General features: G+C 34.0%; 2 protein-coding genes across 2 annotated transcripts; both read left to right on the top strand.

Annotated features, from left to right (window-relative positions):
* The first annotated feature begins 4,050 nt into the window (after window positions 1–4,050).
* On the top strand, window positions 4,051–6,432 carry LOC100249857 (mitotic-spindle organizing protein 1A). Its single transcript, XM_002282968.5, has 2 exons — window positions 4,051–4,304; window positions 5,986–6,432. Exon 2 carries the CDS (start codon window positions 6,056–6,058, stop codon window positions 6,275–6,277), a length of 222 nt encoding a protein of 73 aa, XP_002283004.1. The 5' UTR covers window positions 4,051–4,304; window positions 5,986–6,055; the 3' UTR covers window positions 6,278–6,432.
* Window positions 6,433–9,600: 3,168 nt separating this feature from the next.
* LOC100263696 (putative SWI/SNF-related matrix-associated actin-dependent regulator of chromatin subfamily A member 3-like 1) lies at window positions 9,601–17,874 on the top strand. Its single transcript, XM_010655332.3, has 3 exons — window positions 9,601–11,496; window positions 13,116–13,407; window positions 16,866–17,874. The coding sequence occupies exons 1-3, from the start codon at window positions 9,940–9,942 to the stop codon at window positions 17,669–17,671; spliced, it is 2,655 nt and encodes an 884-aa protein (XP_010653634.1). The 5' UTR covers window positions 9,601–9,939; the 3' UTR covers window positions 17,672–17,874.
* The last annotated feature ends 7,004 nt before the right edge of the window (window positions 17,875–24,878 follow it).

The following is a 24,878-nucleotide window of genomic DNA, read 5'->3' as shown; positions in this document are numbered from 1 at the left end:
TTTTATTTCATTATAAAATTCTATATATATATGTATATATATATATATATATATATATTTTGCTAAATCTCTCATTCTATTTAAAAAAAAAATACCATTATTACTATTATCTTATTCATTAATCTAAAACTAAATATTATTATTTTAAATTAACCAATTCAAAAGCCACTAAACCATTACCTAGTTGTCTCGGGTACACCAAACCACCAAACCAAAAAGCAAGTTTTTTTTTTATACCTAGGGTATTTATTCGTAAAATTACACTTTTACCCCTCTTCCACTTTATTAAATTAATTAATTAACTAATTAAATTATTAATAACAATTTCCTAAATTACCCTTAAAAGAAAATGTCTGGGCGTTACATCGACATTCAAATCGTTCGTCTTTGTTCAACTCAAATTAATGACTTCTAACAAAATGGTTGATGACTAGCACTAATTTCTAATATTAAAATAAATAAATAAAACATTTTTTTTCTTTGTGTTTGACAAAGTCTTTAAAATTGCTTCTAAATTTTTTTTAAATTGCGTCATCTATTTTGTTGTTTATATAAGCTAATTGGATTAAGAAATATTAATCCGACCTTGATTTGAGTTGAAGATTCATGCATCGAGATTGAACCCAAAGCCTATCTAAGTTTCTCACTATGAATATTTTATCATTTTAGTATCAATATAATCATAATTTTAAAAATAAAAAGTTATTTTTTTAATACAATATAAAAACAAAATTGCTTCTATTTTTTTTTTTTAAATTACATCATCTATTTTGTTGTTTATACAAGCTAATTGGATTAAGAAATATTAATCCGACCTTGATTTGAGTTGAAGATTCACCCGGCGAGGTCGACTCAAAATCTATCTTACTATGAATATTTTATCATTTTAGTATCAATATAATCATAATTTTAAAAATGAAAAGTTACTTTTTTTAATACAATATAAAAACTCGAAGTTGCAAATGAGATTTAATGAACTAAATTCTTCAATATTTTAGTAGTTTTTAAAATAATTTAAAACTTTAAAATTTTACTAATTAATTGTAAAATCCTGAATTGTTAGATAGGAAATTTTTAGTTTAAAAAATATATATATATAATAATTAAAAATCCAATTAAATTAAAAATAATTAGGAAATTTAAATAACCTCAAAATTATAGAAATAAGCTACAAAATAATTATTTTAACTAATAAGTGTATTTAATTAGAGGATATATTAGAAGTGTCACGTGTCACATTTATAGAGGTTACCAAATGTTACACATATACTTGAAATTTGGGGATGTATTAAAAGCGTTACAGTTTGTGGTTGGCCTTCCCACTAGAAGGCCTATGATATAAGGCGAATGATATTCTATTGTACAACTACTTCATATTAATAGTACAACAACAACACCTATTGTACTACTAAAGTACCAAGGAAACCTTCTATTCCCTTTGTTTTACATCCTAATGTAAATAATAGGGTTATTTATATTAACTCATATTTCTTCATTTCCTTAGGTTTTCTTTTCTTATTCTTCTTCTTTGAAAATTTATTAAGGTTGTATTTGGTTCTCGAAAAATATTATGGAAAGAAAAAAAAATGTAAAAGAAATTGATTTTCTCATATTTGATTGTTATATAAAAAATATTAAAGAAAATTAAATATAATTAAAACTAGTTAAAAACTTATATATTTTTAAATTATTTAATATTTATACCGATAAATTAAAATAAGTAAAATGAATTTCAAATAATAAATAAAAATAATTTATGGACTTCTAATATTTTTTTTTCCTTCACTTTTTATTTCCTTTTATATTTTATTTTCCCCGTATTTTCCCTCAAATTTTTTGGATACTAAACATAGCTTAAGAGAAAAATGGTGTAGAAGTTGAATATAAACATGAAGAAGTGGAGATTTTTCATCTCTACTTAGAAGAGACACTAGAGGTCATAATCTCGTTTTATATTTTACTTTCTTTTATTTTTCTTGTCTTCTTCATATTTTCTCAATGTTTTTAGAACCGAAAAAATTACCGCTTTACAGTTTATTAGTCGGACCCATAGTCAAATGGCGGTCGCATTGGTGATGTCATAAATATATAATTTATATTTTATTAAAATTAAAATTAATTTTAAAATATTTAAAATATATATAATTTAAAAATAATAATAATTGTAATATTATTTATTCATTTTTATATAAATGGATTAATATTTTAAATTTATTAAAAAAAATATATACAATATTTAAATATGAAAATATATTGAAAATAGAAAAAAATTGTATTAAATGAAAAAAATCGAATTATGTAATTATATATATATTATTTTTTGAAATAGCCTATCTAGTTGTTTCTTGTTAGGCTTCTAAACAAGCAAAAACTAGCAGAGTGGAGAGATATCCTATCGTATTTGAAACTTAAGATCTACGGTTCAAGGTCCTTGTTGCAACAGCAAAGCTGATGTTCTTTTTAAAGCCACCACTAAACCAAATGGCTATTGGGCCGATGGAGGCTCTAATGGTCCATTTTGCAATAATAGGAGTGGGCTTGGACTATTGGGCTGGGGGGTGGAATTTTGGCCCATTTTGCCAAAAAAAGAAACAGGGAAAAGGAGGACCCATCTGGTTCTACAAGAACCGGCCGGCTCAACCGAACCAAACGAGTGAACCGAAAAGGTCACCAATAGTTCGATCGGCCGATATTTTTAAAACAGTGTCTTTTCTTTGAGAAAATGTGGTTAGAAATTCGGTTTTTGAATGTGTGTAAATTTTTAGTATTTTTAAGTCATTTTTTCTACTTTTTTGATTGTTTGGTTGCCAAAAAAAAAGTGAAAGAAAATATTATAAATTGTTAGGAAGTGTATGAAGATAATTATGGTATTGCTACTTGAGGGAAATTTGGTAATACCTTTCAACCTACAACGAGTAAACCCTAATTTCTTTCAACCAACTCTAATAGATTGAGTTGAGTTCATGAAGGTCATTTTCATGAAAAAAATGGGTTTCCCATGAACGTGAAATACCTTGGTTTTTGGTATTTTGACTAGCTTGTGATTTTTAAGTTATTGGAACTTTTTGATAAAATATTAAAAATTCAAATTATTTTTATTAAATAATAGACTCGATAATGAATCTAACCATCCAAGTTTTGTTATATTTGGACTATGTGTGCCACATGAAAATTTTTCAAATAGATTCAGTAACACAAGTAAGAGATTCACAAAGATTTTCTCAAAAATCTCCTAACTCTTTTTTTTAGAGTATTATACTCAAAATTATTTTTATATGATATTAGACATTCTAAATAATCTAATCTAAAAATTTCGCCTAGTTGGACAATGATACCCTTGTACGAAAATTCCAAAGAGATGAATGAAAAACAAAGTGATTTAACATAGACAATTTTAAATCACTTAAGTTTCTTGAAATTATAGAATATTTTGACCTAATTTTCATGATTTTTAATTATTTTTATATATTATTACACTTAAATGTATATAAATGTATTACAAAAATAAATTATTTGTCTTTTGAAAAAACATTATATTTATTCATATAATTCATTTTAAATAAAATATTACTAATAATGATCATTTTCCAAAATATTATAATTTATTTTTACTAATAAAACAGAATTTATAGATTTATTAAGATACTAATATCTACATTTTATAATTTTTTAGTAAAATGTTATTTTTTAATAAAAATATATATAATTTATGTTTCCCTTATTAATTTTATAATTTTTAAAATTTATCATGATATTATTATTTTTAGATAATTATTTTGTATTAGTTCTTTATAATTTAATATCTTATTGATTTAATAACCCCTTTAAGATGGATAAAAGGTTTGTGTGAACTTCTTAAATATTATAATTTATTATTGAAAAATTAAAATATTATCATTTATTTTTAATAAAAAATATAGTTTAATGTTTAAGGAAAATTATAATTCATGAAATTTTTTAAAAGATAAAAATAAAAAATTTAACAAATTTGAGTATGTTTCGTAAGAGATAGGTTTGAAAAATAGGTGAGACAAATAATTAATAAAAAAAAAATTAATGGGCCTCCGCCTCTCCGGGGCTCCGCCGCTCCGCCGCTCCGTTCTTAATTATTAAGAAAAAACGTTAATTTTCCCTGGAAAGGAATTTGAATTAGCAATTTTTTCCCGAACCCCGTTTCGGCCCGGCGAACTGATCTTTTAGATCTCCTTTTCCAAGACCTCTCTTCACTCTTCCTTTGAATTTTGATTTCAAACCCTAGCCCTAACCAATTTGGCAACAGGTTTTCTTCTAGTGGGAAGCTGAAGGTTTGTTGAATTCGAATCCATTTGTTTGTTTCCTTGAGTTGGCATTGTTGAAAATTGTTTTCCATTAAGTCCTTTCATTTTTCTGAATTTTTTTGGTTGAGTTTTGTTATAGTGGTGGATGATGCATGCGAGGTGTTCGATGAAAAATGCAGAAAATTGTTTGACAAAAAATCATGCTGCTGTTGTGATGGTGAACCTTACAGAGTTTGCATCAAAACATGAAAGAGTTCAGCAGATTTTTGTTTGTCTGAGCTGGGCTATTTTTTAATGTTTGGGTGTTAATACCGTTTGGAAATGTGTTCTTTTGATCTATAATTTTGTTTAGCTATTCTGATTTAGGGTATGTATCAGGGTTTTAGCGGGTTCATCATGTATGAGAAATGGGGATGTGTTTTCAGAGGATATTCTGAGACACTTGGTATCCTGTGCTTGCAAATTGGGTGCAGCTCTTGATTATGGCTAATGAAAGGCCTAGACATGCTCCTGATTCAATAATGTTTACTCATTAATTGCTTTTATTATTTGTTGCTGCTTAAATTTCTAGATCTAATGCCTTTGCAACTATTTCGCTGTATAAGCACCTCTGAAATTAAGCTGCTCTTTCTGCATTCCCTTCTAGGCAGGCTTATGCATTTTCTGTTTGTATCGGTTTCCTCTGCAGAGGCTAGAAGATATTCTTGTTGTTTCTTTGTTGGTTTTAATGTGAAATCTCTGTTGGATTTAAATGTATAGAAGGTAGGAAGAGTTGGGATATTGGGGGAGCGTGTGTTTTTCTCTGTTCGTTTTTCCTTTTAGCTTAACATCATGGAGTGATTACATCCTTGAAATAGAATTATTATTAATGAAAGCCACCTATATTTTCTATTTCATGTTTTTTCATCTATTCACCAATTTTCGAGAAATTCTTGCATTGTTAGACCAGGTTTTGCAGGCAAATACTCAGTTTAACAGCTTAAAATTTATTTACATTTTAAATTAGATTATTGTTTTCCTGGTAGTTGGAGTAAGGAGCACATAAAATTAAGTACCTCTAGCACATATGCTTACAGAATGTTGTAGGATGCTGCCCCAGTTTGCCTGGACTCTATTGTTAACAGCATCAGTACCATAGAATGTAAGGGTTGCAGCTCAGTGAAGGGACTGTTGATTTGTTGGCAGAAGAGGGGCTGATGTTGGTTGTGGAGAAAAATATTTGTTCTAAAGTTCGATGATTGGAAATATGAGATGAGTTGGAAGTTTGTCATGGAAAAGCCATATGCTATGGAGTATACATTTAAGCAAAGACATTTCCTGTATGGTTTTAATTGTTCTTATTGGGAATTGCCTATCAAATATATATATATATATATATATATATATATATATATATATATTAAATGGACTTGTGACGATGGCAATGCTATTGTTGTTTGGATACTTGGTCTTTTAGTTTCTTTCATTTTTAGTCACTTTGATGGCATTGGCGTTACCTTCTTTAGACATAACTGTTTGGTTTAGCCTTATAGCTTCTTGCATGCCCTTCAATTGATAGTATTTGTTAAATTGAATGGATTTGCATACTTAGCTAAGGATAATGTGTCTTCTTATAGGTGTGTTCATCTCAATGCTTGCTTTGTCAGTTTGCTTTTCATGTCCTGAAATTAGTTAACAGTATGCTACTATTCTTGTATTAAACTTTCAGGCTCTCTCTTCTAAGGTTGGTTGATTGGACCAAATTTTTCAAAAACAGAAATCCTTTTCAGTCTATTTGTATGGATCCGGAGGCTGCACAGACTGCCCGAGAATCTCTTGAGCTGGCATTTCACATGTCAAACATTCTTGACACAGGACTTGATCGACACACCCTTTCTGTCCTCATTACTCTTTGTGACCTGGGTTTGAACCCTGAGGCACTGGCTGCTGTGGTGAAGGAACTTCGAAGAGAATCCTGTTCCTCGTCCCCAATGCCAGAGACTCCATCATCTGTTTCCTAGGCAGGTTTGTGGTGTATTCTGCTAACGGTCAAAGAAAGAAGAAATTGTAGTTCACTTTTGTTTCAAGCAGGGTCCTTTGCAGATACAGGTTTTCTTTTCCTTATGGAAGTGATTATTCTCTGAGCTTATATTCTCTCACTTCATATCCACTGTTATGTCTTGGCTTGTTCAGTTCCTTCCATTTTCGTATTATTACTTTCTAGCAGTATAATAGGTGCAACAAAAATGAAATGTGTTAGTCACATATATATCCAACTATAGCTGCTTTGGGAGGACATGAAATAGCTATAGACAATGAAAGTAAAAAGCAAGAAGCTATTAGAAACTGTAAATAAATACAAATAATCTATTGCTAATTATCAATCTACTGAGATAGCATAACTAGCTGGCTTTCATTGAAGGTGGTGAGCGAAAACTTCTTCTTTGCCCATCTATATGAACTTCCATTTAGTAATATGGCATTTGGATAGCTTGGGGGAATGAATCATGACCTCAATTTATCATGTTTGATGCAGTGTTTGAAACACAAGTTATAACTGCAACATGCAACAAACACCTTAATCACCAAATTAAAGTAGGAAGTATGTCATTGAAAATTTCAAAATGCCCTTGTTTTGAACGTGAATTACTGAAAATAGATGTTCTCACATAATGCTATAGAAAACATAATAGAAACATTTCTAATACCATGTAAAAATTGATAGAATTCAAGTTAGATAAGACATTTAAATGGTCTATGATTGTAACGACCCACTCACTCTAATACCATTCTATAATGATCTGCTCTGTTTTGAATCCAACGAGTCTTTATAGTTTTAAAGCCTTTCTATACAGTTAACATTCTTCCCTTGACCGATGTAAGATATCAGAATGATTCTATCACGGTTTGCTCTTATAATTGGATTGGAACTTGGCATATCATGACATTTTTTGGGATATATAGTTTAATGCTTTCTAGGAATAAGATCCTTTAGAAAAGTTGAATCAGATGCTTTTAATTAGTCAAGGGAAAGATCCCATTGGTAGCTGACAATTGACAATGTAGATTGGTCATTGGTCCAGAGGAGTTGTTTTAATCTTCGATGAGTTTAATCAGGGGTTTATTGCTTCTGGATGGTTGCCTTGAGAGCATCCTAGTCCTCCAGCACACCAAACTTGAACACAACATGTCTGGTCCTATTAGAAAGACAAACACAAAGATTGAAAAGAAAAAAGTAAAATAACATAATGCTACCATCCGTATCTTTCAATAACAATTAAATGATAAGGAGATGGTCATACTAGTGAATGCCATAGGCAATCTCTTGATGCAATTGTCACAGGTAACATGCATGCCCAGATTTGTTCCATTACCATTACATCCAGTAATAAATTTAATGTACATAATATTAGCAACATTAAGATGATTATTATGATTTATAGTCCTAATAATTCTCATTGACTAGTACAAACTGAGCCACAAGGGGGTGATGGAAATTTAAACAAATCTATATAAATATCTAATAAAAGTTGCAGTCCACATCCATGGGTATTTTTCACATCCCTGGTTGGGTTTTCCAGGCTGGTTGGGAAGACAGACATTCTATGGTTGGAGGTACAATTTTACATCCACATGCTCCAACTACTAATAATGACTTTTTCCAGGAGGCAAAGGTATCATCAGTGGAAATTTGTTTATTTGTCTTGGGTACACTTTGATTTGATAAAAAATATTCACAATAACCCTTTTTTTGGCGTATTATTATTCATTGACTTATGAGCACCAAATGTGTCATTAAGGATAAGACTTAAATAAGATATGGGGGAATCAACATGACATGTGAAATTTGAATGAGCAAGCATGACATATAATCAGGCTAGCTTCGAGTACACGATTTTAAGTGAAGGTAGCTTTATATCGACATGTACCTTAGCCATGGCATCTGTTTGCCCCCATGTGTTGAAACAGACTTATGGATTAGGCCAGGTTCTTGCTACCCTATATTAAACATTGATAGGGTCCTTACATATGTATATGGGAATATTAGGCTGCTGATATGATGCATGACCATTTGGTCTTTACTCTTTCACATTTGTTAAATTCTTTGGGGAATGAAGGTTTCTGAGTCAGTTGAACAAGAAGAGAACATTCCACATAGCTTTAAGTGACCGGCACTACGTTTGGTGTGTTCTTACTTACTAGGAAATGAGGCCGAAAGGAGGGCACTTTAGGAGCAATGACGGTTTGTTTGTTTTCCACTTGCAATTTTTTTAATGTATTTTTATTTTTATTTTTCATGGTTTTTTTGGTCATGTAAGACCAAGTTATCATAGCATGTAGTGCAGTACACCTTGCGGCATGTCTCTTTCAAGATGCTACCCAGCCCAGCCTATACCGAGAAAATTCGAAGTATGAAATTGGAAATTTGCCCTCATAATTAAAAATGCTTGATAACCTCAAAAAGAAAAAGGAAAAAAAAAGGAACCATTCAAGATGGGTATTCCTCAAAGACAACAACCCACCTCATTGGCACCTTGGGTCTGCCGAGCAACCATATTATTAACGATTAGGTGGGTATGTGTTTTATTTGGAGGATGGAGTGTATAAAGGTGAGAGAAAGGGGGGGAGTTGTTACTTTTAAATGGTAAGACAATTATTAAAATCAAACCATATCTTGAGATTTATGGCTGTCTAAAGCACTCACCAAATCAAACTCCAACTTTGATATGGACCTGAAGCTTTTAGAATTTTTGTATGCGATGAAAGAGATCTGATACGACTGAGATGCTCACCAGTCACCACTCTTCACGGGTGGCCAACCCTCTTTATTAGCCAGACTACTGGTACATATTTTCAACGCTGAATCATATACCTCTAAAGTTAAAAATCCTTACTTTTTAAATATACAATAGTAACATTTTAACACAACCTCTGGGCGTGGGAATTAGGTATTAAAAGAGTAGAGTTTTGAAAGGGTCTGCAAACGTGAATGGAAGAACAGATTCATTTCGTGCTAATCTAATGGGGCATCACATGAAATTAATATAATTTTCAAGAAAGCTTGGTAGAATTGAATTTAAAAATCAGTATGATTATGGAGGCCTGGAAGCCCTTAAAAGTTGTCCGAGTGTTGGAACGGGTCCGGTCTGAACCAAAAACAACACACGTGTCGAATTGGGAAAGAGGGCAATGTTGGAACCGGTCCGGTCTGAACCGAAAACAACACACGTGTCGAATTGGGAAAGAGGGCAATTTCAGTTACAAAAACGGACGGAGGGTGGGATCCACTTAAAAAAAATTAAAATTTTCCAACAACCACTAAACCCACAAGTGAAGTGACCATGTGGACAAGCGTGTGGAGAGCGATGGGAAGAGGGGGAGACAGGGGACGGTGTGAGGGTGCGGTGCCCCTCTTTCTGGCTTGAGTCTTCAGCCTTCTCTTCTCCAAATTCCAATCCGCCGTTTCGCTATTAGAGTTCAAAACCTCTCTCTCTCTCTCTCTCCCTCTCTCTCTCCCTCTCTCCCTCTCTCTCTCTCTAACCAATCACCCTGCCCTTTACTTTCTCTCTCTAAACCCGCCTTTACCTTTTTCAAAAACCTCTTATAAAACGGCACTCACCCACAGCAGCGAACCCATTCTATTGTCTTCTGCGCACCGACTCTCGATTCTCTGGGCACCGCCATGGACGAGGAAGACCCTGTGAGTCTCTTCATGAGCCTTGATCATTGGCGTGAGTTTCCGATCGACGCTGATGATGACGAGGATTCGTCGCAGTGTCCTCTCTCGTCGCCGTCCGAGACTTACCTGGTGGGTTTCGTCATAGTCAACATCGTGGGTATTCAGTACTATTCGGGGACCATCAGCGGCCGCGAAAGGGTTGGGCTGGTGCGGGAACCGTTGAATCCGTACGACAGGAACGCCATCAAGGTGCTCAACACGACGACGATCCAGGTGGGTCACATTGACCGGTCGGCGGCGGCGGTTCTGGCGCCGTTGATGGACGCTAATTTGGTGACTGTGGAAGGCATTGTTCCCAACACTCCCGGAAGTGGAAACAGGTATCGAATTCCATGCCAAGTTCATATATTTGCACAGATTGAGTGGTTTCCACGGGTGCGGTCAGCAATTTCCAGAGGTGGGTTGCAGCTAATTTCGGATTCGGATCCATCGTTTACCTTGTCAGAAGCTGTTATTGTGAAGGAGAAGAAGTGTGATAAGGAGTTCAAGAGTTTGGATGAGATATTCAAGTTGGCTATTGAGAATGTGAACAAACAGGGGGCCTTGGAAGCCATGGAGCCCCCGAAGGATGTGATCAAATCGGAGCTTTTCTTGCACCAAAAGGAAGCTTTGGGATGGCTGGTTCACAGGGAGAATTCCTGTGAATTGCCCCCTTTCTGGGAAAAGCAAAATGGGTCTTATGTCAATGTGTTGACCAATTACCAAACAAACAAACGGCCAGAGCCATTGAGAGGTGGAATTTTTGCTGACGACATGGGATTGGGTAAAACTCTAACATTGTTATGTTTAATTGCTTTCGATAAATGCAGTAGTGATCTTTCTTATAGTGTAAATAGGGACAATATCGAAAAACTTGGTGAAGAGGATGAGGAACTCATTGTTTCAAGTGGTAAGAAGTCTAGGAAGGGGAGAGTGAGTAGAAAGGCCAGTGGCTTGCGCAAAAAACGCAAAACTGATGATACCCCTTCTGATGACATGCTAAAAGGAAACTCTGTGGGTGCTTCTCATAAGTTTTCAACTGTTTTAGTTTCAAAGACCACATTAATAGTCTGTCCTCCTTCTGTATTTTCAACCTGGGTAACACAGTTATTGGAACATACTACACCCAAAAGGTTGAAGGTGTATATGTATTATGGAAATAGGACTCAAGAGGCGGAAGAGCTTCAGAAGTATGATATAGTGTTGACCACGTATAGTACCTTGGCTACTGAAGAAGCTTGGTCAGGGTCTCCTGTGAAGAAGATAGAATGGTGGCGAGTTATTTTGGATGAAGCACATATGATCAAGAATGTGAATGCTCAACAGAGTCAAGCTGTCACCAATCTGAGGGCCAAGCGGAGGTGGGTTGTTACAGGAACACCCATCCAGAATGGCACATTTGACTTGTTTTCTCTCATGGCATTTTTGAGGTTTGAGCCATTTTCAATTAAGAGCTACTGGCAGAGCTTGGTGCAACGCCCACTTGGTCAGGGAAAAGAGAAGGGGCTCTCACGGCTGCAGGTAACATAATTTCTTCTACTTCTACTTGGAAATGATTTTCTGGTTACAGTATTCACATATTCATTGTAGAATTTCCATGTTTCCTGCCATTACTGACATTTCTTTGTATTCAACTAAATACTTATATGTTTTCAATAGCAATTCTATGTCCTTATACATTGTCCCTTCATAAAGTTTAACTGTGGGTCAAATGCCTGCCTTATCCAAGTAAATGCTTCTCTCTCTGCTATTCATGAGATGCTAATAAACCTCATGATCCATCAAGGGAAATGGTATTGCAGTCAGAGCAACTATATGAGGAACATAAGGCCGATGTGCAACATTCTCTTTCTTTGGTGAGAAATTTTCTTTTGACCATATGGAAATTAGAGCCCAGTCCTTGTTTGCATAAACTGTTGTTCACAGCCCACAGGGTTTGTTAAGCTGGCTTACCTAAGAAGAAGGTTAAAAACGTTTTATTATTTATGAGAGTTCTAATGTCAATGCAGTATGATCCAATAAAAAGCTTCTGTGTAGGAGACAGTAAATCCATTAGCAGAACTATCCAACCAAAATTTGTTCAAGTGTTCATTACTTGTCATTTCATTTTAGGTTGCTTGCAAACTTCTGAACAACTTATTAGAAGATGGAAAATGATAGGATTTCAATGAAATAATCATATATTGTGAGTGAAATTTATTTTCGGAATTCTCTTCCTGAAGGTGAACTCCAGAGCTAAATCTTTGTTGAGGATAAAAATTTTGAATTGGAACAGTGGTAACATTTTTTTTTATAGGTAATTTTTTATTTTTTATTTTTATTTTTATTTTTATTTTTAGTTTATATTATTCTTGTTGCATGGAATTGAACTTAGAACCTCCCGTGTCCCCACCTCAACCTTGCTAGACCTTAAGTATGAACAATTATAACATGGCAGGAGAAGAAAGATTTTTCTGCTTTGTCATAAGGAGTGGAAGTATGGGGAGAGGTTTGGTGGTAGACGATGCCAAGACGCTCAATGTAGGCCTCAGTTGGCTTATGGGCTTTTTGGGAAACTGCCGTTCAGAGAGGAAGAAGTGGTCCTTTTTGGAGGAAGAAGGGAGGTTGCTAAGGTTGGAACTGACAAAGCATGAGTGAGGTAGATACCCCTTCTTTATCTTGTAATCTTGAAGGAAACTATGAGGTCTTTTTGTGATTTTTCCGGAGGATTCTGGTAGTTTGGAGTGGTGGGCACTATAAAGGAAGAGGCAGAGTTTGGGGGTTCTCAAGTTGATAAGGTTGTGGTTAGGCAACTCCTTGATATTTGAGGACCTTTCCTATGTTTACTAAGCAACCAAAAAAAAAAAAAAGCAAAGGAAAAAGAAAAAATCCTCAAGGTTATTATCCTGATTGTTTCTTGAAATGTGGAAGAAAAAGGTTAAGATCTTGATGATCAACGTCTATGATGTTTCATGTGTTTTTACTTTTTCAATGATATCCTGTATTTGCATCTTTAAAAAGATTTGATCACTACAATTTTTTTTAATTCTTGTTTTTTTCAAGGATGCACTATCCAGATGAAGTTGATCTCTATAATAGGTGTTCCTTGTTCCTTATTCACACTGGTTTTTTCTTTTAAGGAACCTTATCAATCTTTTCAGGTTTTAATGGCAACCATCTCATTGCGGAGAACAAAAGACAAGGGTTTGATTGGATTGCCACCTAAAAGTGTAGAAACTTGTTTTGTGGAACTCTCTGCAGAAGAACGTGAACTGTATGATCAGATGGAAGCAGAAGGAAAGTGTGTCATCCGTGATTATATTGATGCTGGTAGTGTGATGCGCAACTATTCAACTGTACTTGGCATAATTTTACGACTTCGTCAGATTTGTACAGATGTAGCTTTGTGTCCCTCAGATCTGAGATCACTGCTTCTATCTAACAACATTGAAGGTATTACATTTGATTTCACCTTTCCTTTCCTTCCCTTGAGTGCTTTCTCACATCTCATTGTTGCTTTGTTAATTGCCCAGTGTCCCATAAAGCATTTCTAGTATTATCTCGTAATCAGTAGATAGCTCGTCTCTTTTTCCTTTTTCTACAGTTTTCTGATTTGTCATGACTTATCATAGAACTTAAAATTTGGGTAAAAACAAAGAAGATTTCATTTTATTCATTCTTCTGGCTACAATATTATAATCTCGAGTTTCTGTTTTATTAGTTTTCCATCCTTAAATTCCTAGAATTCCTTGAAGCTGGATTTCAAATAATTAATATTCTTCTAATTCTACGTATCATTATTTTGACAGCAACTTTTCTTTCAAATTATGGTTTAGTAAGTGTGAATAGCATATCAGCATCAAACAAGGCTAAAAGTATGGGTTCAAAATTTCAAGCTTGTGGTTTTGTGGCTTCAGTCAAGGCTGTGATTTGGAAGTGGTTTATAGTTTACTGTACTGAATTTTCTGACTTTGGCTAGAATCACTAGATGGTATTTATGTCACTCTTACAAGACAGCTTTAACAATGTCTAGGCGAAACTACTTGTCATTGATTGTTGGAGACTCAATTAGTGAGCTTCAAAAGTGTCTCCTAGAATCCTTGACAAGGGAAAAAGGCTGGAATCCCAAGTTGGTATAAAATATCCCACCAAACTTTGAGGATGCTCTTTACACTTCTTTTTCTGCGAGTTAATTTGAGAGGTAGTCAACCATATGAATAGTGAGGTTGAGGTTCTAGAGGACAGTAGAATGGGAAGAAAGGAAGCATGGGTGGAGAGATTTGGAAGTCGTCCTTAAAGGGATTGATTTTCTTAAAGTAGATCTCAAGAATGCTCGAGGAATTTGAAGATGGGCTTAAGAATCATCCAAAAAAGAGGTTTTATTCTTGCAAAATGGTCCCATTGGGCCCCCATGGTCCAATTGATACAATTTCTAATGCATGCTTTGTTAATCTTGCATCAACAAATCTCTAATTTTATCTATCAAATAAGATCCTCCAATCAATCCTAAGTGTTTGGTTGTAAGAGGGCTAAGCTAGCCATGACATTGTTGTTGAAGTGCTTTGTCCTTGAAGAATTTTTTTTTTAGGTAAAAAGGATAATATATCAAAGACACCTGCAAAAAAAAGGCTCATCAAAGTACACACGAAGTATACAATTAGGGCCAAATGGCAAGCATGAGAAGGGAAAAAAAAAACAAACACCCATCTCCCTAACAACGACCAACTCCCATGCAAGTTGGAATGATGCCCCTAGCAGGAGCTCCCAAAACTAGGGCATGCCCCCAACCTACACCCACTGATACATATTTGGAAAAATCACAAATTCCCCCAGAATCCTAACTTAACCAACCTCCCTCCAACAAACAAGAAACGAAAAAGCAATCTCACAAAACCAACGTTGAATTCCCAATGCTCCTCTCCCTTCCCCTGACAGTGGGCGGAAAACTATATTAATTGACCAATTTTCAGATCTCCTTCTCCAAATGGGATGCTAAGAGAGTTTTCCTCTTTCCTCTTGAGATCTTAACTTTACTCCCTTTTCTTGCCTCCATTTTTCTCAATAGGGAGTTGATTTCCTTTTCAAAACCCACAACAGGCATTCCCACAAAGTTATTGAAATTAACAAACATACTGGGAAGGTTATCAAGGTTATGCTCCTCCCCCATCGAACCGCATCCAAACCCCAAGGCCTTAGAGGACTCCAACTTCTCAACCCTAATCACCATCTCCTTACCCAAAGGATCATTCGCATCACTTCTCGAACAATCCAACAAATTGCTATATTGAAGCATCATCCTTAGCGGCTGACATCTAGAATCCACAGGCCCCAAAGATTGCCCCACCTTTGACTGAAACTTCGAATCATTGTTGAGGGCGGGCAACCCTGCAGAAGAAGAAAGGGGAGTATAATCCTCCACTCCACAGCCATCTTCCGAAAACCTAGGTTTTGACCTCCTACCGCCTGCCGAAGCCCCCAAAGCACCAAAAGAAGAAGAAGAAGCATCCAAACCCCCCAAAGTAATAACCAACAGAGGAGAAACACCTGGAAACCTTGCAGCTTCCTCCAACAGAGCGTTGTCAGAGGGCAAGAGGCCTCCCTGTGTCTGCATGTCAGTCCTTGAAGAAAATTGGCAGTTTTGAGATAGTGAAAAGATTATGAGAGTTATTATTCAGACATGGTGAGAGTAGAGGCCACCTGCACTATGAAGGAGTGATCTACCCTTTAACAATAAATGGCTCAACCTCCATCAAATACGAGGAAGGCCCTCTGCTTCACATAAAGAGTGGAACCTTTGACAGGAAACACATTCCTCCTGGCATTTTTGGTAAGAGACTTATTCAAAATCTTTGACAGGTGGGCATTCATATTGGATCCATGTTGCTTGGGTATCTAAGATATTTGTGCATTCACCCAAGGGATAGGCATTTGTGCTAGGTGGCAGACACACCAAGGTTCCAGTAGGAGTGCCGGAACCTGAAACTACAGAAAACCGGGTGGAATTTGTGTGTTTGTTGTCATTTCTAAGGGTGCGCTAGCCTGTTGGAAATATTAAAATAAAAATATTTCAGAAAAAAATTAAATATAAAATTTTTCTGCACAAAACAAGGAAAAAGAATTGAACACATGAAGTAAATTAAAGATATTTATGCAATGTGTTTATGAGTTTGTGCATGAGATGTGTCTTTGAATGGAGAACCATTCGATTTACATAGCATTGATCAATTCCAGGCACTTATCCCATCTCAAATTAAGTCTCAAATTGAGGCTGCTGCTTCAGATGTTTTGTTTGTCAAGTCAAGAGAATAAGAATACTAGTCTACTGTTCAAGATTTATGGTGTAGTACTTTAGGATTGTCGCCTAGGAGAAGTATCCACTAAAGAGCTAGCTTTAGATATGCATGTGACCTTGCTTTTGTGTTCCTTGGAATAGGTCCTTAGTTTGGTTCACACCTGGTTTGGGCACTTACATAACATCATAAATTAATCAATTATCAGCAGGGAGCGGCACTTGGTAACCAATGTAATATAACAGCATTCAACAAATTGGTATCAGATTGATGGTTGTCTTTGTCTGTGAGCTTACTTGGAGGTGTGTGCATGCAATTATGTTGTTTTCTTACTAGAAACAACAGTACGTTAACAAACTTCATATTTATCTTTTTATGAAAGATTGGCTTGTTGGTAAAAAATGATGCTAAGCCATATATGCAACTTAAGAGGGTAAATGTGAACAATGTTTCATACTGAGGATGGTTTTTGTTTTCTTTAATCTGGGACATCTGTGTTTATATCAGAAATGATACTGCCTTTAGATATTAATGTAAATTTCACAAATCACAGAAGTTTCTTTGGTCATTGTTTCACATGTTTGTATGTGTGCTGATAACCTGTAAATTGAAACCAAGCAGATGTATCTAATAACCCAGAATTGCTTAAAAAGATGGTCTTAGTGCTACAAGATGGTGAAGATTTCGACTGTCCAATTTGCATTTCTCCACCGACTAATATTGTCATTACATGTTGTGCTCACATCTTTTGCCGTGTCTGCATCCTGAAAACTCTGAAGCGCACCAAACCCTGTTGTCCCCTTTGCCGCCATCCTTTATCACAATCTGACCTTTTCTCAGCCCCTCCGGAATCTACTGAAACAGACAACAGTGAAATACCGTCTTCTGAATGTACATCTTCCAAGGTGCTTACACTCCTAAAATTTCTTTCTGCATCGAGGGATCAAAATCCTTCTACAAAATCAGTGGTATTTTCACAATTCCGGAAAATGTTATTGTTACTCGAGCAACCACTTAAAGCAGCAGGTTTCAAGACCTTGCGCTTGGATGGGTCAATGAATGCAAAAAGACGAGCTCAAGTGATTGAGGAATTTGGAGCCCCCGGCCCAAATGGCCCCACAGTGTTGCTTGCAAGTCTGAAGGCTTCAGGTGCTGGTATAAATCTTACAGCTGCTTCCAGGGTCTATTTGTTGGAGCCATGGTGGAACCCGGCAGTTGAGGAACAGGCCATGGACCGTGTCCACCGCATAGGGCAAAAGGAGGATGTAAAAATTGTGAGGTTGATTGCTCGAAACAGCATTGAGGAGCGAATATTGGAGTTGCAGGAGAGGAAGAAGAAGCTGGCTAAGGAAGCCTTTGGGAGGAGGGGCCTGAAGGATAGGAGGGAGGTTGGTGTAGAAGATCTCCGCATGCTCATGTCCTTGTAAGTTGTTTTTTTTTGTTCATGTATGTGCATATTTGTACACAACTCCCATGAATGGAGCTTCTGTTATTTTAGGATCAGATGCAACACCGAACATGGTATATGCATAACATAGGTTTCCTTGAATTTTTGAACAATTTCTTCCAACTTTGGTGGCAAAGGAAAAAGTTTGTCAAGAAAATTAAAGTTCATTTATATTTTGTCTTATTGTTGTTCTCAGACTTCTAGTTAGTGCTTATTGAAGAATTGAATTTGAGATCAGGGAATCAAATGGGTTTTCTGGAGAACTCCTCGAGTTGTAAATAATTGGATTACACTGGGAAGGTCAAAGTTCTTCTCATCTATACTTTAAGAGGGTGTTTGGTACGTAAGAATGAGAAGTAGGAATAGACATTTCCTTCCCTCTCTCACTCCCATATTTGAATAAGTTTTATAAATATAGGAATATAATAAAAAATGATTTCAATAAAAATCAAATTCTACTTATAAATAGGATTTCACCTCATTGCAAGTAGGTGATATTTGATCCATTCATCCCATAAGAAAATATAAAATAGTATAAAATTATTATTTTATCCTTAGATTTCACTCATCAAATCCCAATACCTCTTCATCCTTATAACAAGACTATTTTTTAGTCTTATTATTTAGTAACAAAAAATTCTCTCAAAATTTATTTATTTTTAAATGAAAATAAAAAATTTATTTTAAACTATGCGTAAAACTACTATTGTCAATTTATTATTTATCATTCTCGTTTCTATTATTATCAAACATTATAATGGAAACAAGTAATAATTCCAATCTTGAATTTCTAAATTCATTCAAATATTAAAAATAGAATCACCAAATTCATTTTCGTTCACCAAAAAATAGAAATAAAAATAAAATATTATATTCATTTCCATTCCTTATTTTCATATGCCAAACACCCCTTTAATATAAAAGTCTTGGGAAAAAGTCATTTGAAGGGAGAATGTGGATAAAAATGCTTTGAGATTTCATTGTCCTCAATTAATAAGTGATAAAGGGAATGAAGTTGATGATGTTACACATTGCATAAAATTTAGGGAGAATCATGTAGTAGTAAATTTTTTTGAAACTTTGAGTTTTTACATTTAAAATTAATTCACTTTTGGGAAAATAACCCTCAAGTGGGGAGAATCATTCAACGGCCAATTGTCACCAATTTTTCTTTTTGTTTTTATTTTTATTTTTTATTTTTTATACTTTTATATCACAAGTCGAAAAGCTTATCACCCATTATGATTAATATTTTAAAAAAAAAAGAAAAGAAAAAATATTGACATGTGACAATCAACCATGTCATATGATTTTTTTTTTCCCTCCATAATACTTCCATATTATTGTTTTTTCAACATGTTGGCTTCATAAAAAATTTTAAATTTAAAAAATTTTCACACTTTTATATTTTCATACTTATTTATTTTAATTATTTATGAACATTTTAAACATAAAATAATATGTGTGTGTGTATATATATATATATATATATATATATATATAATAATAATAATAATAATAATAAAAAATCATTAACGAGAACAAATTTAATATAAAAATAAATATATAAGAACACATTTAGAGATTTAGGATATAAGATTTTTTATTTCATAAATTTTATTATATTTTCATATTATTTTATTGTTTGTATTTTTTAATATTTTTAAATTTTCATGTGAAAATCAAAATTGATTATTATAGTTTTAATTTTTTGTTTGTAGATCTAACTTGCCAGTGGTTTAAACTTTTTTTTTTTATTAAAATGTTTAATAGTTTTAATTAAGAAAGATAAAAACTTGGTTGTGGTTTTAATTTTTAACATTTTGCTTTGTCAAAATTTTAAATTGTTTATTTATCTAAAATAAAAATAAAATATATATTTTTCATTTAAAAAGTGTATTTAATCATTTTTATTATTTTATCTTAATTTTGTTTAAAATTAAAACTTTTGCATATTGAAGTTGCTCATCTATAGACATAACCCTTGAAAAAGATAATACTAGACTTTTTTCTGGAAAAAAAAACGCACCACTCTTTTATGAAAAAAGTAACACTAAAATATATTAATAATATCACTGTCATGAGAATGATGTACCACTCTTATTTGATTTTCTAAAAAAAAAAAAGTATCACTCTTTTATGAAAAAAGTAATATTGAAGTATATTAAAAGTACTACTATAGTGGAATGATATATCATTGTTATTTGGTTTATGGTAAGATATGCAAAAATTTTAATTTTTAATCAAATTAAAAGAAAATTAATATAAATGATTGAATACAAATTCTTTATGAAAAATATATTTTATTTTTTATTTTATATAATAAAAAATTAAAAATTTTAATAAATCAAAATGGTAAAACCACAACCAAGTTTTTATCTTCTTTAATTAAAAATATTAAACTTTTTAATCAAGAAAAAAGTTAAAATCATGACGCATGTACATACCTATAATAAAAAGTTAAATTTGTTTATTATATATTTATTTTTATATTTTTTTCTCATTAATGATTTATTATATGTTATTATTATTATTTTATATTTAAAGTGTTCATAAATAATTAAAATAAAAAATAAAATAGTGAAAAAAATAAAATTAAAAATATTTTATGAGAATATGTTAGTGGCATATTATAAAAAAATTAAAAGGTAAAATGAAGAAGGAGGAAAAAAGAAGCAAAAATATTGTTGCATGTTGATGCCCACATGTCAAGCCTAAACACATTGATAAGCATGATTGAAAAAAAAAAAAAATATATATATATATATATATATATCAAGTGGCATGGTTGTTTGCCACATGTCAATTTTCTTTTTTAAAAATAACAATTATGAGTTTTTTCAATTGTTATGTTAATTTAAAAAAAAATGGAAAAATGAAAAATGTATGGTAGTTGATAGATAGCCACGAAAGAGAGAAAAAATGATGGATAATCTTCGAATTTTGCTTATTTTACAATTAGAGAGTATGCTTCCAAATTTACTTTTTAAAATTTCTTAAAAAAATCTATATTTTTTTTTGTTAGCGAAGCTTTCCATGATTTCCCCAAATTTAGTTGTGTCAAGTCCAAATATATACGAAGTATCATGATTCATGTACTTGGACCGGATAAAAGCTATTGGTCTCACAATTGTTGGGATGTAAAAGAAAAATTATTAAAATATGATAATTTGACAAAAATATTATTACACATTCAATGTAAAAAAATAAAAAATAATTCAAAATTGAAATATTATTTTTATAAGATAAAATTTTATATAAAATAATTAATTTTCTCATTTGGAATTCGTATTTTCAAAAAAGAAGTACAATATCAAAGTACTAAGTTGGTACTTTCAACATACTAATTCAATAAAAAATATTAAGCTCGTTTTTTCTAATTTTTTTTTTTTTAAAGATTGGTTTACTACCAGGATTGTTTTGTTTTGTTTGGTCAGTGTTATTTGTAATCTTGTCTATGTCATCACTGTTATCATTGCATTGTTAAATATACATCCACCCTCTTTATCACCCATTTGATAGAGTTTTATATTAGAGACTTTGGTCATGTTTGGTTATGAGATCATTTAAGGGAAGATTCAGGGAAAAAAAATAGAGAGGAAAAGCTGAGCGAGGAAAAAAAGAAATGAATATAAAAAAATAAATTATCTGTACTCATTTAATTTATTTTTCCTCTTTGAGATGAAGATATAAATAATTTTAAAAGTATATATTTTTAATTAATTTTAGTTATATTTTATTTTTTTTCTTTAGTTTTTATTATGAAACTAAATATAAAAAAAATCATTTTTTTTAAGGTAATGTTTAGTTTTTGGAAAGTGGTAAAGAAAGTAAAAAAAATGTTAAATAAAATAGTTTTCTCACGTTTAATTTCTGTATGAAAAATGCAAAAAAAAAAAAAAAGAAAGAAGATATAATTAAAATCATTTAAAAATTTACACATTTTAATAAAAGATTGTTTATGTTGATCATAGAATTTTTTTGGTGATTCACGTTTGAGGAGCCGTATTTTAGCTTTTGTTTAAGTTCACCCTGACGTTTTCAGCTGCTGTTTTAAGTTCACTCGAGTGGACATCAATGGCCACTCGAGTGGTGTGCTGGATCTGACTCCTTCCATGCCTACTTTGTTTTGGTTTTATTTTGGTATCTTTTATTTTCTCTTGTGAGTACCTGATGCATTGATCCTTCCTGAACTTGATATATAAAAATCATGCTCTTATTTCCTGCGGATTCCACCCCTCTTAACTCTTTGACAAATTGACAATCTATGAAATAGAGTTAAGTTCATACTCTATTTTTTTTGTGTTTGTTCTTCTTTATTTATTGCTCTGTTTTTTATGGATGGTGGGATGATATTATCAATGGCCAAGTTGCTGAAAACTGGAGGAGTGAGGTTATTGGGGGAAATAAACTTAATGGAGGGTTTTTGTGATTGTATCTGTGCTCCAATCAATTGGTTCAAAATGTTGGCGACGGGACTGCAATTGGAGTCTCGGTATTTGGGATCACTTTGCCATCTGAGTTCAATAAGCTATATAGTACGTGGCAATAAAGATGCATTGAAGTTATTAATTTTTGATGGAGAAGTTGGTTGAATGGTCAGTGAAGGCTCAGGTTGTGCTTTGAGGGAAGTAGATCCTGCATTCCATTAAGAACCGCATGTGCACCGGGAGTTCCAGATGGTAGTGTGGGCAATTATCGGATTAAATCATTTGATGGGTTGGATAGCAGTTCAGAAATTTTTAATCAAGCAGTTGGAGAAAAAGAAGCGTGAAGTTGAGAAAGAAAAGGATGGACCATTATGATAAATGGGTGCATCAAGGAGACATTAACAGTTTTGATTAGATGATGGGTAAATGGAATTGAACCAGATTGCGCAACTGTGGCTTCAATGTTACCAGTTTACAGTTATTCGAAGGAGTTGGAGGTTGGAAGAAGAGTTCATGCATTAGTGGAAATGGTGAATGTTCCGCTATGGAAAGCTGTGTTACACGTACAGCCACAGGAAAATGCAGCTTGCTGTGAGAGTCAAGGTGGGACCCTAACAGTACCAATTTTCCCCACCACTTCCCCGATCACTCCACCACCTAACCCTCCTATCAGTGCCTTGCCACCCTTCTTCCCACGTGCATGTGACCCATGCGTGCATGGCCACACAAAGCCTTTGCAAAACCCTCCATCAAAATCCCTCCTCTATCAAATCCAATCTCAAGCCAAACAACTCCATGCATAAGCCTCAAGACAAACCCACCATTTCCCCAACCTTCATACCCACTAAGCTCATTACCATACTCACCACTATCAACTTAACCCACATCATCATGATTACCAATCACTCCTCGAGCACCACCCATTTGGTCCCCAGCTCCGACCAATCTACACTACTTCTCCACTGCCACTGGCACCAACCCATGGGCATGAAAACACAGAAGCATAGTTTCATCCCCGTGTGGGGAAGCTATCAGTTTGGAGGTAATGCACAGTCAACCCATTCGCCAAGCTCAGCGTCCAGCACACTTTTCTCACAGTCATCAACCATCCCGTAACGTATGGCTTGCTTACAACCCCTCACTCAGAATGTCATTCCCATGAACACCAGGCGCAGGGTGAATTGGCTTACTGACAAGCGGGTTTGCTCGGCGTGTGGAGGATCATGACTTGCACAGTTTGAATCATTTGCATATGGAAGCGGGCAAGACTGGGTATGGGGCGGCCAAAGTTAGCAAGCTTTTGGAATGTGAATTTGAGAAGAGCGAGTGCTATTCACTGAGCTGTATCATGCAGATGTTCCAGACGAAATAAGTCTAATGCCTAATTTCGACTGTTCATTCGGTCCGAGAATAACAGAGAGAGTTGAGAACGGGCACATCCTCAGAGTGGGTTCAATTGGGCACCCGATTGAGCTTAGTGGAGGGACTTGAAGCATTTGTTTGTGATGATCCAAATTTCCAGGGATGTGTGTTGGAAATCAAGCCAACATCCTCTGTTTACTTCCCTAATTAGTATAATGTACAGCTTTTATTATAATTGATTTAGGAGTAATTCTAGCAAGGTAGTTTATTCACTTTCCATGTAAGAGTAGTTCATATATTTAGGAGTAATTCTAGCAAGGATGTTTATTCACTTTCCATGTAAGAGTAGTTTATTCACTTCCCATGTAAGAGTTTATTCACTTTCCATGTAAGGGAAATTCCATTCCGGAATTGTCTCATATCCGTAGGCTATTTATTTATGCTTTCATTCATTGTAAAGGTAGGTATCACAGAATGAATTGAGGTGTTCCTCCATATTTTGTCTTCAAATTCTTCATATTTTTATTCAAATTCTTCATGGTATCAGAGCAGGTTTAATCCTGTCTCATCGTCTTCATCTTTAGTCAGTTTTTTTTTTACTCAATTCTATTCTTCTAATTTATGCCTAAATACGGTCCAGCCTTTGGAATGGCTACCAACTCATCATCCTCTACTTCTGATATCATCATCTTATCATCTTCATCCTCTCATCAGATGGAAACCTCTCATCTTCCAATCACAGCCCATAAACTGAATGGGCAAAATTATTTGCAATAGTCTCAGTCCATATTAATGTTTATACGGGGAAAGGAGAAAGATGACTACATCACCGGAGCTTCGGCGGCACCAGAAACCACAGCATCAACCTACAAAAAGTGGATAGCAGAAAATAATATGGTCATATCCTGGCTAGTCAACTCTATGACCGTTGACATTGGTGAAAATTTTCTGTCATTTGATACTGCCAAAGAAATCTGGGACACTGCAAAAGAAACTTTCTCAGACAAGGAAAACACATTTGAAATCATCCAGATTGAAGGCATCCTCCACGATTTGCGTCAAGGGAACCTTACGATGGTTTTTTGTATAAAAAGATTGTCGAAGGGAAACGTGTGTTTAAATTTTTGTTAGGTTTGAACAAAAATCTTGATGAAATCAGAGGAAGAATCATGGGAGTAAAACCCCTACCTAGCCTCAAAGAGGCATTCTCTGAAGTCCGTCGCGAAGAAAGTCGGAAAAATCTCATGATGGGATCCCATCAACAACTGAATATGGCAGAAAGCTCGGCACTTAAGACTCAATTCGCTCCTTTTGACAACCGTCAAAAAATTAAAGGAGGTAGACCTTGGTGTGATCATTGCAGAAAGCCGGGACACTCAAGAGAAACTTGCTGGA

The sequence above is a fragment of the Vitis vinifera genome, chromosome 8 (assembly GCF_030704535.1).
Source record: "Vitis vinifera cultivar Pinot Noir 40024 chromosome 8, ASM3070453v1".
Classification (NCBI taxonomy): Eukaryota; Viridiplantae; Streptophyta; class Magnoliopsida; order Vitales; family Vitaceae; genus Vitis; species Vitis vinifera.
Note: the sequence above shows the minus strand (reverse complement) of the source record. Positions and strands in the feature narration are given on the sequence as shown.